The sequence below is a fragment of the Rhinolophus sinicus genome, chromosome 3 (genome assembly GCF_057876585.1).
Source record: "Rhinolophus sinicus isolate RSI-liver-muscle chromosome 3, RSI-T2T, whole genome shotgun sequence".
NCBI classification, from domain to species: Eukaryota; Metazoa; Chordata; class Mammalia; order Chiroptera; family Rhinolophidae; genus Rhinolophus; species Rhinolophus sinicus.
The window spans coordinates 90,920,438-90,935,121 of record NC_142503.1 but is presented as its reverse complement, the minus strand read 5'-3'; the positions used below and the strand labels follow the sequence as shown (position 1 = coordinate 90,935,121).

Sequence of the window (14,684 nt, the reverse complement as noted above, 5' to 3'; positions counted from 1 at the left end):
CCCCCACCCCACATCAAAGGACCCCAGAGGCCAAGTGCCCCCCCATCCTGATCCCCCTCATACTCAAAGGCTCCGGGGGAGACCATGAGCCGTCCACAGAATTCTGGCCCCGACAGAGTATTCTGCAAGGCTGAGTCACAAGATGGAGGACTTGTCTTGTTCTTCTGGCACCTAGAGAGACTCACCCCAAATGCCCTAAGGGCCAGGACTCGCCTCCATCCGGCCCCTACCCCAGCAATTTCCCCACTCTCAGCAACCCCTAGTGGAGAACATTTGAATACCAAACCCTAAAGAAGGTGGGAAAACCTCCTGCTCAGAATCGCATGAGGACCATTGATGGTAGGGGTGAGCGCGGTGGTAAATGAGTTCATGAACTTGGCCGGGACAGAGGTGAGGGCATGCAGAAGAGGAGAGAGGAGAAAAAGGGTGATGTGGGTCTGGGTGCTTGTTCTTAGAAGGGTCAAAGGAGTGGGAGGGGAGAGACAGAGACTCACTCCTCTTCCTCATCCTCTGTGGTCTGCCAGCTATTGCCCAGCTCTTCCTCATCTCGTGCTGGTCTGCCATCGGGCTTCTGGTTGTCATTGCTACTGTCACCATCATAGTTGCCACAGAAACCACAGAGTTTGCTAGAGTAGGTGCTGTGGGGGCCAGGTGAGGATGAAAGAAGGGTCCTCAGTCATCTGAGGGACCACAGCAGAAGGTGGTGAGTGAGGCGGGTGGGGGAGTAAGACGAGCAAACTCCAAACAAGGGTTCCACACCAGTTGCCAGGCACACAAGGACCTCACAACCCTCACCCCCAAGCCACCTTTACAGTCTCCCCTTCTTCTGCTCACATGCCATCTTCCAGCCATAACAAACCTCTTGCTGACCCTAAGACATTCCAGTTTTTTCTTGCATTTGCTGTTCACTATTTCTATAAAGTCTTTCTTTCCCTGAAAGCCACTCTTCCTTGAAGACTGGGATCCAGTGACCACTCCTGTGAAAGCTTCCGCAGCCCATTAGTGACTCCTTCTAGCACATTCCCAAAGCATTGTGTTATATATCCTACTATTATCACTGCCCTGAAAGCATTTCCTCCTGTCTCCTCATCCAAAGGGAGGCCTGCTAATTCCTACCCAGACTGATAATTAGTACCTGAAATGGAAGAAGAAGGGGACGGGAGGGTTCTGGGAGAGGAAGGGGCAGAGCAGGAGAAGTGGCAGCTGCCTCACTGGGTTGCCCCCCTTACCTGGGCACACTCATAAACAGCTGCTGGTCACCATCCCATCTCACACGCAAACCGAACGCAGTCTGCAGCTCCACAAATCGTCCACTTGGAGCCAGGAAGATGCCTTTAGAAGGTATGGCTGGGAGGGTGACTTGTTGACCCCCAACCTGGAAGGTGGGGCCAAGAAAAGAGACAGACAGATCCGAGAGTCAGGAAGACCCCCAACGGACTCCTACATCAACCCGGGAGAGCAATCCTAAACACCTCTTCAATTGGAGTGCTCCGGAGCCTGGCCCTGGGAGGGCCTGGTGGCTGCAGGAGCTGGCCATGACAAGGCCGAGGCCGCCTACAGGACAGGCCAAAGCCAAGGTTCATGGCCCCAGCAGGGCTAAGCAGAAAACGGGGCTCACCAGCGTGCGTCTGCCCCTGAGCAGGGTGATGGTGGTCTCGGGTAGTCTCACGTAGACTTTGCTCAGGCAAGACACACCTTCCTGTCCTCGCTCCTCATTCTTCACTGCCACCCTGAAGAAGGGCTCTGGGTGGGGAGAGGGGTAAAGAGCACCCAAGGGCTCATTCAACAAGCGTTTCTGAGCACCCACTGAGGGGGGCGCCCATACCTGGCACTGTGAGGATAAAGGGCCACAGAGACACCAGCTCTGCAGTTCAGGAGGGAAGCCAGGACCCAGATGTGAGTGGGGTGTGACTGTCTGCCTCTTCCAGAACAGTCTGTCACAGTACGCCGACAATCCGTCTCCCTTCAGTGGACTGAAGCGTCCTCCAGGGCAGGCACTGTGTTACTTCTCTCATCCCTGTATTGCGACTATGCCAGGGGGCCTCTCAATAAAATCTGGCCAAGGAGACAACTGACAAAGAGAAGTGTCTTAAAGTGCATTTTTACTGGTAGTCTGGTCCTGGGAAAGTCCTGCTTCTGGGGTGGACATGTCAACCTTTACTTTACTTGCCCTTCTCATCTGTTCCCATGCCCAGCTCTTTTGACCTCAGACCCAAGGCCCAGGCCGAAGGGCATCTCCAGGACCCTACCTGTCAAGTTGCCACAGGGTTGGGCCAAGATGTAGGTGCATTTGCCCATGAAGCTAAAGTGTCTCCCGTCAAAGGTGAGATAATGAAGGTCGCCATAGACAAAGCAGGTGGCAGTGCCTGCTGAGGGGAGAAAGGTTCACCCCTGAACGTGAAGCTGGTTCAGCAGGCCAGGTCCCACCCACCCAGTGGCCTGTCCCAGCTCCTCTGGTTAAGGGAAGGATTGGGACCCTGGTGTCACACCCACTCTGACAGGCTGGCAGGCAGGAACAACATGAGGGGAGGGTCTCACCATAGGGGTGACATCTGTACTGGCCGTTCTTCAGCTGGCATACCGTGTGTGTCCCACACTGAGTGGTCTGGCACTCCATCCGACTGCCAGGCCAGCAACGGCAATGTTCTGTGCAATTAAGGCTAAACCACTCTGCCCCAGGCTGAGAGCAAGGGGTCAGGGGTCACAACACTATAGCTCTTGATCGGATTCTGTCATCCCACGCTATAGCCCTTCTCCTCCACTGTGCCTGCAGACCTAACCTTGCTCATACTCTTCTTCCGCCCCCAACCACATGGTCCTGCCCACCACAGGACATTTGCACATGATGTTCTCTTATCCCGGAATGCTCTTCCTTCTCTCTCTTTCTAAATCATTCCTATGCAACCAGCAGTTTCAGTTCAAGGGACACACTTTCTCAGGAAGATTTTCCAGACCTCCCTGACGAGTTCGTCTTCATACCTCTGGGTACCTTTCTTTCCCAAGACTTACTACAATTGCACCTTTATATTTATTTTGGGGATTATTTGATTATAAGCTATTGTGAGGGACCATGTCCATCTTTATTCACTATCTTAGCCCCAACACATAGCACAGTGCCCAGCAGAAATACTTGCTGAATGAAAGCGTGAACCAAGACCCATGTGTCCCTCAGAATCTAACAGCATTAGGAGAACAAGGATCATGCCTTGTTCACAGTGACCCCAATGCTGGGGGGGGGGGGGTTCAAGATACTCAACAAACATTTGTTGAAAGCATAAGTGAGTATATAATAGGTTAATACATGTCTCCCAGGGTAGGGAAGAGATGTTTGATGCTGACAGCTATAACAGACCTTTCTCCCCAGGCTGTGGCTGTAGCTAATCCTGACACTGACGCAGGGACACCTAGGAGACTGGTAAGGGGGGTAGGGTGGGGAGGAAGTGGCCCCTGAAGAGACAAAAAGGAACTCTGACAACCAAAGGGAAGAACACTCTGAGCTGAGAAGAGGCAGTGGACACTAATGAATGGCTTACTGCACTGTTAATTAACAGGTTGCATATGACGGTTATCATAAATTGCTAATAATAGTACTAATTAACATTTATTAAGTAATTGGTCTGTGTCAGGATCTAATTTCATCTTCACAACTGTCTTATGCGGTAGAAAAATCTTATTGTGCACATTTTATAGATATGGAAACAAATTTGAGGAGGTAAAGAACCTTGCCCAAGGTCACGCAGCAAAAGTGCTAGAGCCAGGATTCAAGCTCAGATTGGCCTGACTCTAGGGCAGTTCCAATACAGGCACCACATGTGCTCACTGAGCTCTTGAAATGTAGCCGGTCCAAATTCAGATATGCTGTAAGTGTACAATACACACTGAGTTTTGAAGACTTAGTATGACAAAAAAAAGAAATGTAAATGATTTCATTAGTAACTATTGATTACATGTTGAAATGATAATATTTGGGATTGAATAGATTATTGGAATTAATTTAACCTGTTTCCTTTCTTTTTTTTTAATGTGACTATTAGGAAACGTAAAATGGCGTGTGGCTTGCATGGGGTCCCTTTTGGATGGATAGTGCTGGCCCAGAGTCTGTGACCTTCTGAGCCTCTGCTCTTGCTGAATCTCCCCAGGAGGGGACCAGTGAGGGGAGACAAGAACAGTAACTCCTCACTTTTGACCTATTCTATCAGGATTTTCGAGTTCCTTTGGAAGAAGATTCTGGAAAACTGTATTCTGTCCTGAACACGCCTGAAGCTCTACTCAGCACCCAGGGACTCCCAACTTTCCTCAGAATGGAAACGAGGGCTCTGCACCACCTTGTTGGTCTACTCAAGGCTACCAGTACGCGACAGAAAAGTATGTCAATATTGAGACTGTTAGGGGCACAGGCCACGGGATGATGGAAACTTCTACACAGCCTAGCATCATGCCCGGTCACAGTGGGTACTTAACGGATATTTATTGTATGAACGGAGATGACAATCAAAACCACACACTGGAGCCTGCCCCATGGCTCAGACACTTGGAGCTCCATGCTCCTAACTCCAAGGGCTGCCGGTTTGATTCCCACATGGGCCAGTGGGCTCTCAACCACAAGGTTGCCGGTTCAACTCCTTGAGTCCCGCAAGGGATAGTGGACTCCGCCCCTTGCAACTAAGATTGAACACGGCATCTTGAGCTGAGCTGCTGCTGAGCTCCCGGATGGCTCAGTCGATTAGAGCACGGCCTCTCAACCACAAGGTTGCCGGTTCGGCTCCCACAAAGGATGGTGGGCTGCATCCCCTGCAACTAGCAATGGCAATTGGACCTGGAGTTGAGCTGTGCCCTCCACAACTAAGACTGAAAGTTCAACAACTTGAAGCTGAAAGGCACCCTCCACAACTAAGATTGAAAGGACAACAAGTTGACTTGGAAAAAATCCTGGAAGTACCCACTGTTCCCCAATAAAGTCCTGTTCCCCTTCCCTGGTCCCCCACCCCAAGGAAAAGAAAACCCACACACTGAACGAATGACTCCACCACTGTGTAACCACTGCTTGTGAGCTGACCCTTTGGGACTGTACCATGGATCCAAATTCACATCACCCAAGAAGCAGGTGGAACCAGAATCCCGGCGTTCCTTGCAGTCTTCCACAGGTTGACCTGGGCGTCCTCGTACTCTTACCTTGTAGTAATTCTTGTTGTAGAAGCAGTTGCAGGAAGAGGCATTGATGCAGTGGGAGTCATTAAACAAAAAGCCAGAATTGCAGACACAGCCGGGCTTGCAGAGGAGCTCGCAGTTGGGCTTGGGATTCTGGCAGGATGCCGGGCAGGCGCAGGTTTCATAGTGGGCATTTGGGGGGCAGCTGGCTAAAGGGAAAACAGCCTCCATCAAGCCTCCACTCGCAGCTGTTCTCAGGGAGACGTCCTGCCTCTCCACTACACCCACACTCAAGTTCTCTGAGAAGCAGGCCCATATTACTCAGCCAGAAAAGGGAATGGAGTCCTGATACAAACTACAACATGGATGAACCTTGAAAACGTTACGCTAAGTGAAAGAAGCCAGTCACAAAAGGACAAATATTGTATGATTCCGTTTGTATGAAATCCCTAGAACAAGTAAATCCATAGAGACAGAAAGTAGATTAGTGGTTGCAAGGGACTGGGGGGTTGGGAGGAACGGGGAGTGACGGCTGAAGGGCGCAGGGTTTCTTTGGGGGGTGATGAAAACATTCTGGAATTAGACAGTGATGATGTTTGCACCATCTTGCGAATATACTAAAACCACTCAGTTGTACACTATAAAAGGATGCATTTATGGTACATGAGTCGATTCACAATTAATAAAACAGTAAGAAGTAAGCCTGTTGTTTGGTTCCCAACTACCCCGACCTACCCATGCCCTGCTGTCACTCTCACTCAGGGTAGTCAGTCCTCATGATTTTTTCCAATGTCACCATGTCTGACTCATCTCTCCTCTAAGACTGAGTTTTCTACTAGAAGCATCCCTTTCCCAAATTCTCTCTCCTAGTCACTCTCTTCCTTTCAGCTCTTTGTCCAATGATCACATACCTGTGGATCTAGGGGTTGCAGTGGTAGCCAGGGTCACCGTGATCATGGAGGTGCTTGGAGCACTAGGAGCTGTCACCAAGACTGTAGGCTCAGTGGGTACAATTGTGGGATTGGGCTGTGGTGTCGTAGGAGCTACAGACTTTTCAATGGGGACAGTCAGTTTTTCAGTGGGGGTGGTGGGCTTTTCAATGAGGACAGTGGGTTTTTCAGTGGGGACAGGTTTTTCTGTGGGGACAGTGGGCTCTTCAGGTGGGACAGTGGGTTTTTCTGTGGAGACTGTAGGTTTTTCTGTGGGAACTGTGGGTTTTTCAATGGGAACAGTAAGCTTTTCAGTGGAAATGGTGGGCTTTTCTGTGAAGAAGGTGGGTTTTTCTGTGGGGATGATGTGCGTTTTTGTGGGGACTCTAGGCTTTTCCATGGGGAGAGTGGATATTTCATTGGAGACAGTGGGTTTTACTGTGGGAGCCATAGGTTTTGCTGTGGAGACAAGGGTTTCAGAATGACCAGTAGGGGGAACTGGAGATTTGGAAGGAAGTACTGTTGGTACAGGTCCTGCAAAGAAAAAAATCCCTGGAGTTTCGTTAAAATCATACCACCACCTTCTTCACTCACATCTAATTGAAGTGGGTGGGATCAAAGGGGTAACTTATTCGCATCCCTCCTTCTACTCCCAACCCCACCTTCATTCAATAAACACTCAATAACCACTGTTCCTAATATATGTCAGATATTATGCCAGGTACAGGAAACACAAAATGAATAGAATATTGGTCCTCCCTTCAGGATCACTGTTCAGTAGGTAAGGGGTTCTGGATACCACCACAGAAATTCATGGCATCAAAGTCACATTCATTCAAACAAGCATCCTGATGGGGCTGGGATGGCTAAGGTGGGCAGAATACAGGAAACAACACAGTCTGAGAACTCAGGCACAAGAGAGGACATGCATTTAAAGAAGTACATATAGAGAAGCCCAAGAAATGGTCATCGCAGAGCCTGGCCCCCTTTCTGGGGTCTTGGGTTTTGTCTTACCTCGACAGGTCCCATGATTGATCAAGATGAAAGCCACTGCAACGACAAATGCAGTGCTGGTACCCCTGACGGCTTCAAGTATCAGCTGAAGGTAACGCGGAAGGGAGAAAAAAAAGAGAAACGAAAGTGAATCCCTGGCCCCTCGGCGACTCTGCCAGGCATAGAGTCTGTCCTCTGCCAAAATGTCACAATTCCAGTCTCAGCAGTCCGACTCTGTCCCTGCCCCTTTTCTGGAGCCAGAGAGCCTTCTCGGAAATTCCAAGTTCACGTCTACTGTTCCCCTTCTAGCGTCTCATCTTCTCAGCCCCGGTTCTTCTCCTGGATACCAGGCATTGTGTCCCTCTTACCATGCCCCACGCAGACACTTACAGGGCCCACTCTCTCTGTCTCTCACCTGCATGGGCTGTTGGTGTCCTGAAGGGATGGTGATGGAGGCATTCAGCCAGTCAGGCCTCTGAGACCCAACGCGTTGCCAGAGAGAAGTTGGGGAATTGCCCGCAGGACTCCCCAGCAGGAGCTTCAGCTTAGTGCCCTCTCCAAGGCCATGCATGTGGTAGGCAAATTCCACACAGACCGCACCCGGGGCACAGAAGGGCCGGCTCACCAGTCTGAAAGACTGGCCTGCCTGGGAGAACCTGTCAGCTTCAAGGTAGATATAGTTACCTGGGCAAAAGAAAGGAATGGGCAAGATGAGAAACCTCCACAGGACAAGTATAATGCTGCTTTCTTTAGCAATACTTATTTTCCAAATGGGGATTTCATGCAAACACCCAAACTTCCTACATTGTAACATTTTGTTTGTTTTGTTTGCTCATTTTGGACTTTTCTAACTGAATATGGCAGGATCAGAAAGAAAGGGAAAACAGACCGCCACCCAGATCCCTTTGTTGGCTAGACTAGTAATGTCTTGAATGAAAACAAGGCAGTGGATTTTGAAGCCTTCAACTCAATGAAATGAGATGCTTAGATTCTCTGGGGGTTTCAGTGACCCCCACAGCCATGAGAATCCTCAACTCACTCTACCTCTGTCATATTCACAGCTCTGGCCCCTTGGGACTTCCCAATAAACACTTCACCACCTCCAACATCTTCTATCAATCACACCAGCCAGCACCCTAGTTGGGAGAAGATTCAGTAATTTGTTGGCGTGAGGGGTCCTCAATCTCCTCACCTCTGTTAAGGGACCCTCCGAAGGGGCCTGTTCCCTGGATGGGCATATTTTGACTCCCCCGGGTCCAGTGTCCGCCATCGCCTGATGTCTGGGCCCAGCTACAGAAGGGATGGGCGGCATCTTCAAAGTCACACTGAGGAAAGCTCTCTAGGGCATAAAAATGGGAGATTTGAGAAATTTTGGCCCTGCTCTCTATTCCTCCCCCATCCTACCCCTCTGATTCTGAGAAATCTGGGCCTCCCAGGGCCTTGCTCTCACCCCCACAGGGAGCAATGCTGACTGCATCCACTGCCACAGCTGGTTCTGGGATCTTTCCAAACACACCCACCATGGTAAACTGAAGAGAGAGGGAGAGGGGGCCAGGTGTGAGAAAACAGCCCAAACCCCCAACCCCCTTCCGATTTTTTTCTATTCAGGGACCAGGGCACTTGGCTCTCAGTGCCCAGATCCATTTCAATATTGGGGTTGCCTACCATGGACAAGGAAACCTGACCTCTTGCTCCTCTGTACCTGAATCTGTCCCTGGCCTGTGTAATTGATAGAAACAGGCTGCCAGTTGGGTCCAGATTGTCCTGAGAAAAGTGCGTGTTTCCGGGTGCTGCCTGTAGTGGAAGGAATCCGAGGACGTGAGATTAAGGGGCCTGTACTCAGAAGGACAGAGTAGCAAAGGGAATACCTGAAATGTATTCCCCTCCTCCAAATGCAAGCACATCTTTCTCTCCAACCTCCTGGCACTTTGTTTTCCAGAACCCAGTGCCCTGCTGGCTCCCAATTCCACTCCGTGGAATAATCTTACACTTAGCCCAGATTTCCCTAGACCCATATCTCCCCCATCAACCCAATCCTGGAAGATGAGCCTCATGTCATAAATCCCATGACTTCACCACTCTCACCCAAGACGGAAGCATAGATGGTGAGGGCTGCGCCAGGAGACCGGCCACGGAGGGTGTAGTGGAAAGACAGGCTCAGACAGCCTGGTGACTGGCTCAGGGGGCTAAGGAGAACAGATTTCTGCCTCGGTTTTGCATTCTTAGGGTCCAGGAGCATGTAGAAGCCGCCTGCGGAGGAAAAGGTCAGTAAGATGGGGTGGCCGAAATGAGGAGAATATGGCTCAGGGATAGGGCCTGAGGCGAGGGCAGGGGCCCCGACAGCTGCCTAGCACAGCCAGCGCTGAGGTGGGCCTACACCCGTTTCACGACTGGCCGACGTCTTCCAGAAGTGCTTGGTAGGGCTGGGTAAGGACACGAGTGTCACGCTATGAAAAGTGGCATCCTCTCAGATGGAGCAGTAGTCAGAACCTTGTCCTTTGTGCTCTGACTTTTTAGGTCCCCCAGAGTCATGTCCTCTTCCTTTTCTTGTCCCACTGTACATAGCCATCTCACACAAACTGGTGAGAGGTCTGGTCTGACACAGATGAGCAGGTGTCTCCCCACCCCATCTTTGCCACCAGTTCAGGCAGCCAATCAACATGGATCTCGTTCCAGGACGCAACTAGTAGTAGCAAGTGGCTGGGGTGGGGTGGGGGGTGGAATACCAGCAGCCACTGAGAGTGAGCATGTGCGCATGCGCAAGTCAAGTCGCAGTGGAAGGTGGACTTCGCAAAGCGAGAGGAGAGAGCTGACGAGGAGAGTGAGAGGGAGTGGGAGAGAGGAGAAAAGAGAAGAAACAACAAGGAAGGAGCGAAAGAGAAGGAAAGGACATGGTAAGTGGTGAAAGCGAAAGCAAGGAGGGGCGATACTAGGACATCTGAGAAATGGGAAAGAAGTGGGAGAAAAAGAAAGGAAATGTGTAAAATATATAATTAAGTGAGAAAGATGGTAAAAGGAAGAGAAAGAGAAAATTAAAACAATAACAATAACAACATTTACTGAAACTGCTGGGCATGGGATACGGTATTAAATGCGGCGGGGAGGGGGCGCGCAGGGCACAGAGACGGGCGGGCCCTGCCCTGCTCTCGGTGGGGGGTAGGGGTGGGGCTTAGAATGAAAGTAAGTGGGGTTTCCCAAGGTCTTTCTAGAAAGCAAGCCTCAGGCAGCAGGAAAGCTCGGAGGAGGGAGAACATGGAGTTGGATGAGGGCAGAAGGGGCTGTGGAGTAGGGAAAGGGAAAGCTGGAGAAAAAGAGAAAGAAAAAAATGAAACTAGGTGGCAGGAAGGGAAAGAGAAGAAAGAAGTGGTAGAAACTCGGAGGGGAAACTAGGGAGTATAATCCTTTATGTTTGACTTGTGAAGCCTGGCACGGCGTGCACTCAGTAACGGCTGGAAGTGTATGTTGTGCGGAGCAGATGGAGAGCAGAGGTGGCTTCTCTGGGGGAGAAAAAGGAGCCAAAGAGCAGGGAGGGGGGAGGAGAAAAGGAATAGAAGGAGGGAGGGAAGAATGGGGTCAACTGTAGGAAGAAGAAGAAAAGAGCCAAGAGCACAGGGAGGTAATGGAAAAGTAGCTAGGGATAGACACAGACGGAACAGAAGAGAAAGAAAGAGTATCTCCTGGATTATTGCAAAAGCCTCTTAAATGGCCTCCCTGCATCTGCCTTTGCCCCTTTCCTTCAGTAGATTCTCAACACAAAAACTAGGTGATCCTTTTAAACGTAAGTCCGATCAAGTCACTCCTCTGCTCCACATCTGCAGACCCCCTATCCGTGCAGAATTAAAGCCACAGTCCTGACGATGGCCTTCAAGGTTCCACGTCATCTGTCCCTCCAAGGGCCCACCGGAGATCATTCTCTCCATCCCAATCACACGGCTCCTTGTTATACTTCAGCAGCCCCCCAGCCCCAGCTCCCACCAGCCCACTGGTACTTCACGGCTTTTGCCTACCTGGCCTCTCTGGTTAGAATGTTCTACCCCTTGAAATTTTCATGCCTCACTCCCTTACCTCCTCCAAGTTTATGCTCATATGTGACCGGAATGAGCATAAACCCTGACCGCCCCGTTTGAAACATACAGCCCACCCCACCCCTGCACTCCCAATCCCCTTACTTTGTTCAACTTTTTAATTTTTCTGACAGCACTGCTCACCTTATAACTGTATCATTTACTTTGTTGTTTCAGGACCTGTCTCCCCTTGGCTCCCTGCTGCTCCTTGTCTATTTTGTAGGCTGATATATCCTAAGTGTCTGGGACAAAACCTGGCACTTGTAGGTACTCAGTAAATATTTGTTGGATGAATGAGGAAGAAAGGTGCTGGATTTTCCAGGTAGGGCTTGTGGGGTGGCAGTGGGGGGAGCTGGCTGGGTGCATGGAATTTGTTTTCTGCCAGGTAACTCTAGCTGATAGAGGTTTGAGGTTGCTGGTGTTCAACCCAGACCATCCCAAGTTGTTATTGTAGGGTTCAGGCAAACATCATAAACTCCTGTGAGGACACTAAAAGCCCAGAAAGGTGTGTGGCCATTACTCACTACCGGGGTTGGAGAAATCATTCTCAGGCCCCACGTTTGGCATCCCCGAGAACCCCTTCTGCTGGACCCACTTGGCCCCAGAAGGCGTCGGGATCCAACTCCAGCCACAGAGATCATTTGGAGTGTCGAAGCTGCACATTTGCATCTTACAGACTGAGGGGAAAGAAAGGAGGGAGGATTTAGCTTTTCTTAAGAGGAGGCAGCTCTGAAAAGTATGCATCAGTCTGGAGTCAGAATTCTGAGTCCCAATCTGGGTACTACTATGAGCCATGGAGGGCTTTCAGGCCAGCTACAGTCCCACTCCCTACCAGCTGGTTCTTGGCACAGGTTACTTAAACCGCCCAAGCCTCAGTTTCCTCACCTCTAAACTGGGAATAATAGTATCCACATGAGGGAAGCATCTAGCACAGTGCCTGTGCTTGATAAGTGTTAGTTTCTTACACCCAGCTTCTGAGATCTTCCTTCCCTTGAATTTGCTCCCCTCAAATCTCTGACATCAGCTTAGTGGACTAATTCTGGATGGATCTAGGGTAGTAGCCAGGGTGACCAGACGTCCAGGTTTGCCTGGGACTCAGGGTTCCCTGAGATGCAGGACTGTCAGTGCTAAACTACAGACTGCCCAGGGCAAACTGGAATGATTGGCCAGGCCACTGTAAGACAGGTATCACCACAATTCTGTTCAAAGAGAACCTCTTTTTAGGTGTGGCTTCTTCAGGAGTCAAAGGTACAGGATGGGACGGTAGAGGGAAGCAAGTAGCCTCCACTCTTTAAGAAACCAGGGGCATGGTTCCTGAGCTACTCCTGCCTCCCTGGGCAGATGGTGAGGCTGGGGAGGAAAGAGGAGGAAGGATGAGCTCACCCTGATTGCAGGAGCCACGGTAGACAGCGATGGCGTCCAGAGAGATGTCTAGGTAAGCAGTGCTGCCCCTCACTCCTTCAAACATCAGCTGTGGGAGGGAGGACGGACCACACACCCGTTAGTGCCTTTGCTTCAGGCTCCCAGTTTCCTGCCTGAATTCAGATGGCCCAGTCCCGCCCCCCTCACCCCCTCAATTGTCCCAGCCCCTCCCAGGCACCCCCAACACTCAGATTCCCACTGGGGCCCTAGGCTCTGCCCTCGGCCTCACCCGGCTGGGCAGGGTGTGCCCCATGGGCACAGTGACAGCGATAGGCATCCAGGAGAGGCTCTGGGTGTTAATGTGTTTCCAGAGCAGGTGGGGGTGCTTGTGCTTGGTGCTCCCGAACAGCAGCAGTTTGAGCTGGGCACCCCGTGACAGCCCAAACATGTGGTAGGCGAAGTGTATGCACAGGGGACCTTGCTCCCATATGGGGGGGCTGCGCAGGCGGGCCACCCCACCCGGGTGGAAAGTGCTTGAGTCCATGTGCAGGTAGTAGCCCTCTGAGGAGGAAGAGCTCAGGATGGTGAGGTCCTGCCATCCCCAAGGGCTGCCCCTACCCCTTTCCCAGAGCCCAGGACCCACTCCCAGCTGCCTCCCTGCTCCCTCCACCCAAGTCTGCCTGTGCCCACCTCCCAGCTGCCTCCCTAAACCTTAGGCTTCCTTACCTCCATTGGGGTACCCCCCGGGGGGTCTGGTGTTGCCAGTGTGGGAAGGCCCACTGGCTCGAGTCCAGTCCCCATCATCCGTGGACGCTTGTGTCCAATCACAGAAGGGTTTGGAGTTGTCCTCAAAATTACACTGAGTGATAATGGCTGGGAAGAAAAGGCCACCAGGAGAGGGTAGAGGGCCAGCTGTGGAGCCAAACTGGAGGGGGAAGGGGTTAGCGGGACTCCTAAGCTTAGAGAAGCTATCCATTAAAACTAGAGTCCAGAACAGAAACTTGGGAAAGAGAATCTGAGAAACAAGTCATCTCTTATGAGAAATTCAGGGCAGGAGGGGGGTGAGGTGGGCAGGATGTCTAGGTCTGGAGTCGGAAACTGAGGTCCCTGGGGTTGGAAACTGAGGTCCCTGGGGTTGGATTCAGGGGGGCAGACAGGCTTTGGGCAGCATACACTTTGTTGGTGTAAATTTGAATGTGAATCTTTTAGGCAGGGCTTGTACTCAACTCCTCCACAATTCCATCCATCCTCTGTCATCTAATGGTTGCCCTTCACACATTTATTTCATGTTTATGTCATCGCCTGGCCCTGAGGGCACGTGGGTGGCCCCCCCGGGAGGGAAAGAAGGTCCGAGTAGCCCTGCTTTCCAACTCACCATTGTCCCTAGAGCTGCGGGCAACTGGCTTCCAGTCTGGAGGCTTCTCTTCCCTGGAGATTAATTTGGAGAAAGAACAAAATGTAATACTTGTCATTATCAAGAATTATAAGCCTCAATGACTGCGAGCTCACCTTAAGTTTGCATCTCTCTCCGAAAAAGTGTCTTCCCTGAGAGTTCCTCACATCCCTGCCAGTACCCTCCATCCCTCTATGCCCTGGATGTCAAGCATGGTTGAGTCTCAGGTGAGGAGGAACTAGTTTACTACCTGGGGCATCTCCTTCCTTCACTAGAGGTCTTCTTGTCCTAAAGTCTAACTTTCCCCAGTAGAGTGGGGACCGTATGGATGCCACGTTGTAGGTGTGTGGTGGACGTGGTATTGCCCCAGCTACATGCAACTGAGCATAGAGATGGTTAACAAAGGGACAGCACCTCCTCACCTCCCAGATTCCACAGAAAAGCTGCTGCCCCTCCTCAGGTGGCATGGACCACATCAACCAGCCCTTAGTTTTAGTTGTTCAAGTTCTGCTTGTTCAAATCCCCACAAACAAGCTCCAGGACACTGAGCTATCCATCATTTCTTGCTGCCTCCTACTTGAAGTCTCTCCTCTCTGCTCAGTGTGCCCTAGATTTTGTCCATTTTCTGAGGGCTCGACCTCTCTTTCCTCCCCTGCCATCCTCAGACCTGTCTCCCCAGCTTTGCACCTCTTCCCTCTTTCCTCACGGTTTGGATCTGTCCTGCTCCCACTGAGCTCTCGCACTGCCTTAAGTTCCAGACTCTCAGCCTGTGGGGCTCCCTCCATTTCAGTTCAT

The 14,684-nt window shown here is 51.1% G+C and overlaps 1 protein-coding gene across 1 annotated transcript in view; it reads right to left on the bottom strand.

Moving 5' to 3' along the window:
* ZAN (zonadhesin) overlaps positions 1-14,684 on the bottom strand; it is a 35,986-nt gene that overhangs the window by 19,504 nt on the left and 1,798 nt on the right. The window contains 20 exon segments of the mRNA XM_074329191.2: positions 64-171; positions 495-638; positions 1,230-1,375; positions 1,619-1,743; positions 2,250-2,369; positions 2,539-2,680; positions 5,173-5,357; positions 6,060-6,575; positions 7,092-7,176; positions 7,486-7,754; positions 8,168-8,170; positions 8,263-8,409; positions 8,521-8,599; positions 8,773-8,864; positions 9,156-9,320; positions 11,659-11,811; positions 12,518-12,605; positions 12,786-13,057; positions 13,223-13,369; positions 13,872-13,933. Coding sequence (XP_074185292.2) covers positions 64-171; positions 495-638; positions 1,230-1,375; positions 1,619-1,743; positions 2,250-2,369; positions 2,539-2,680; positions 5,173-5,357; positions 6,060-6,575; positions 7,092-7,176; positions 7,486-7,754; positions 8,168-8,170; positions 8,263-8,409; positions 8,521-8,599; positions 8,773-8,864; positions 9,156-9,320; positions 11,659-11,811; positions 12,518-12,605; positions 12,786-13,057; positions 13,223-13,369; positions 13,872-13,933 — 3,048 coding nt within the window.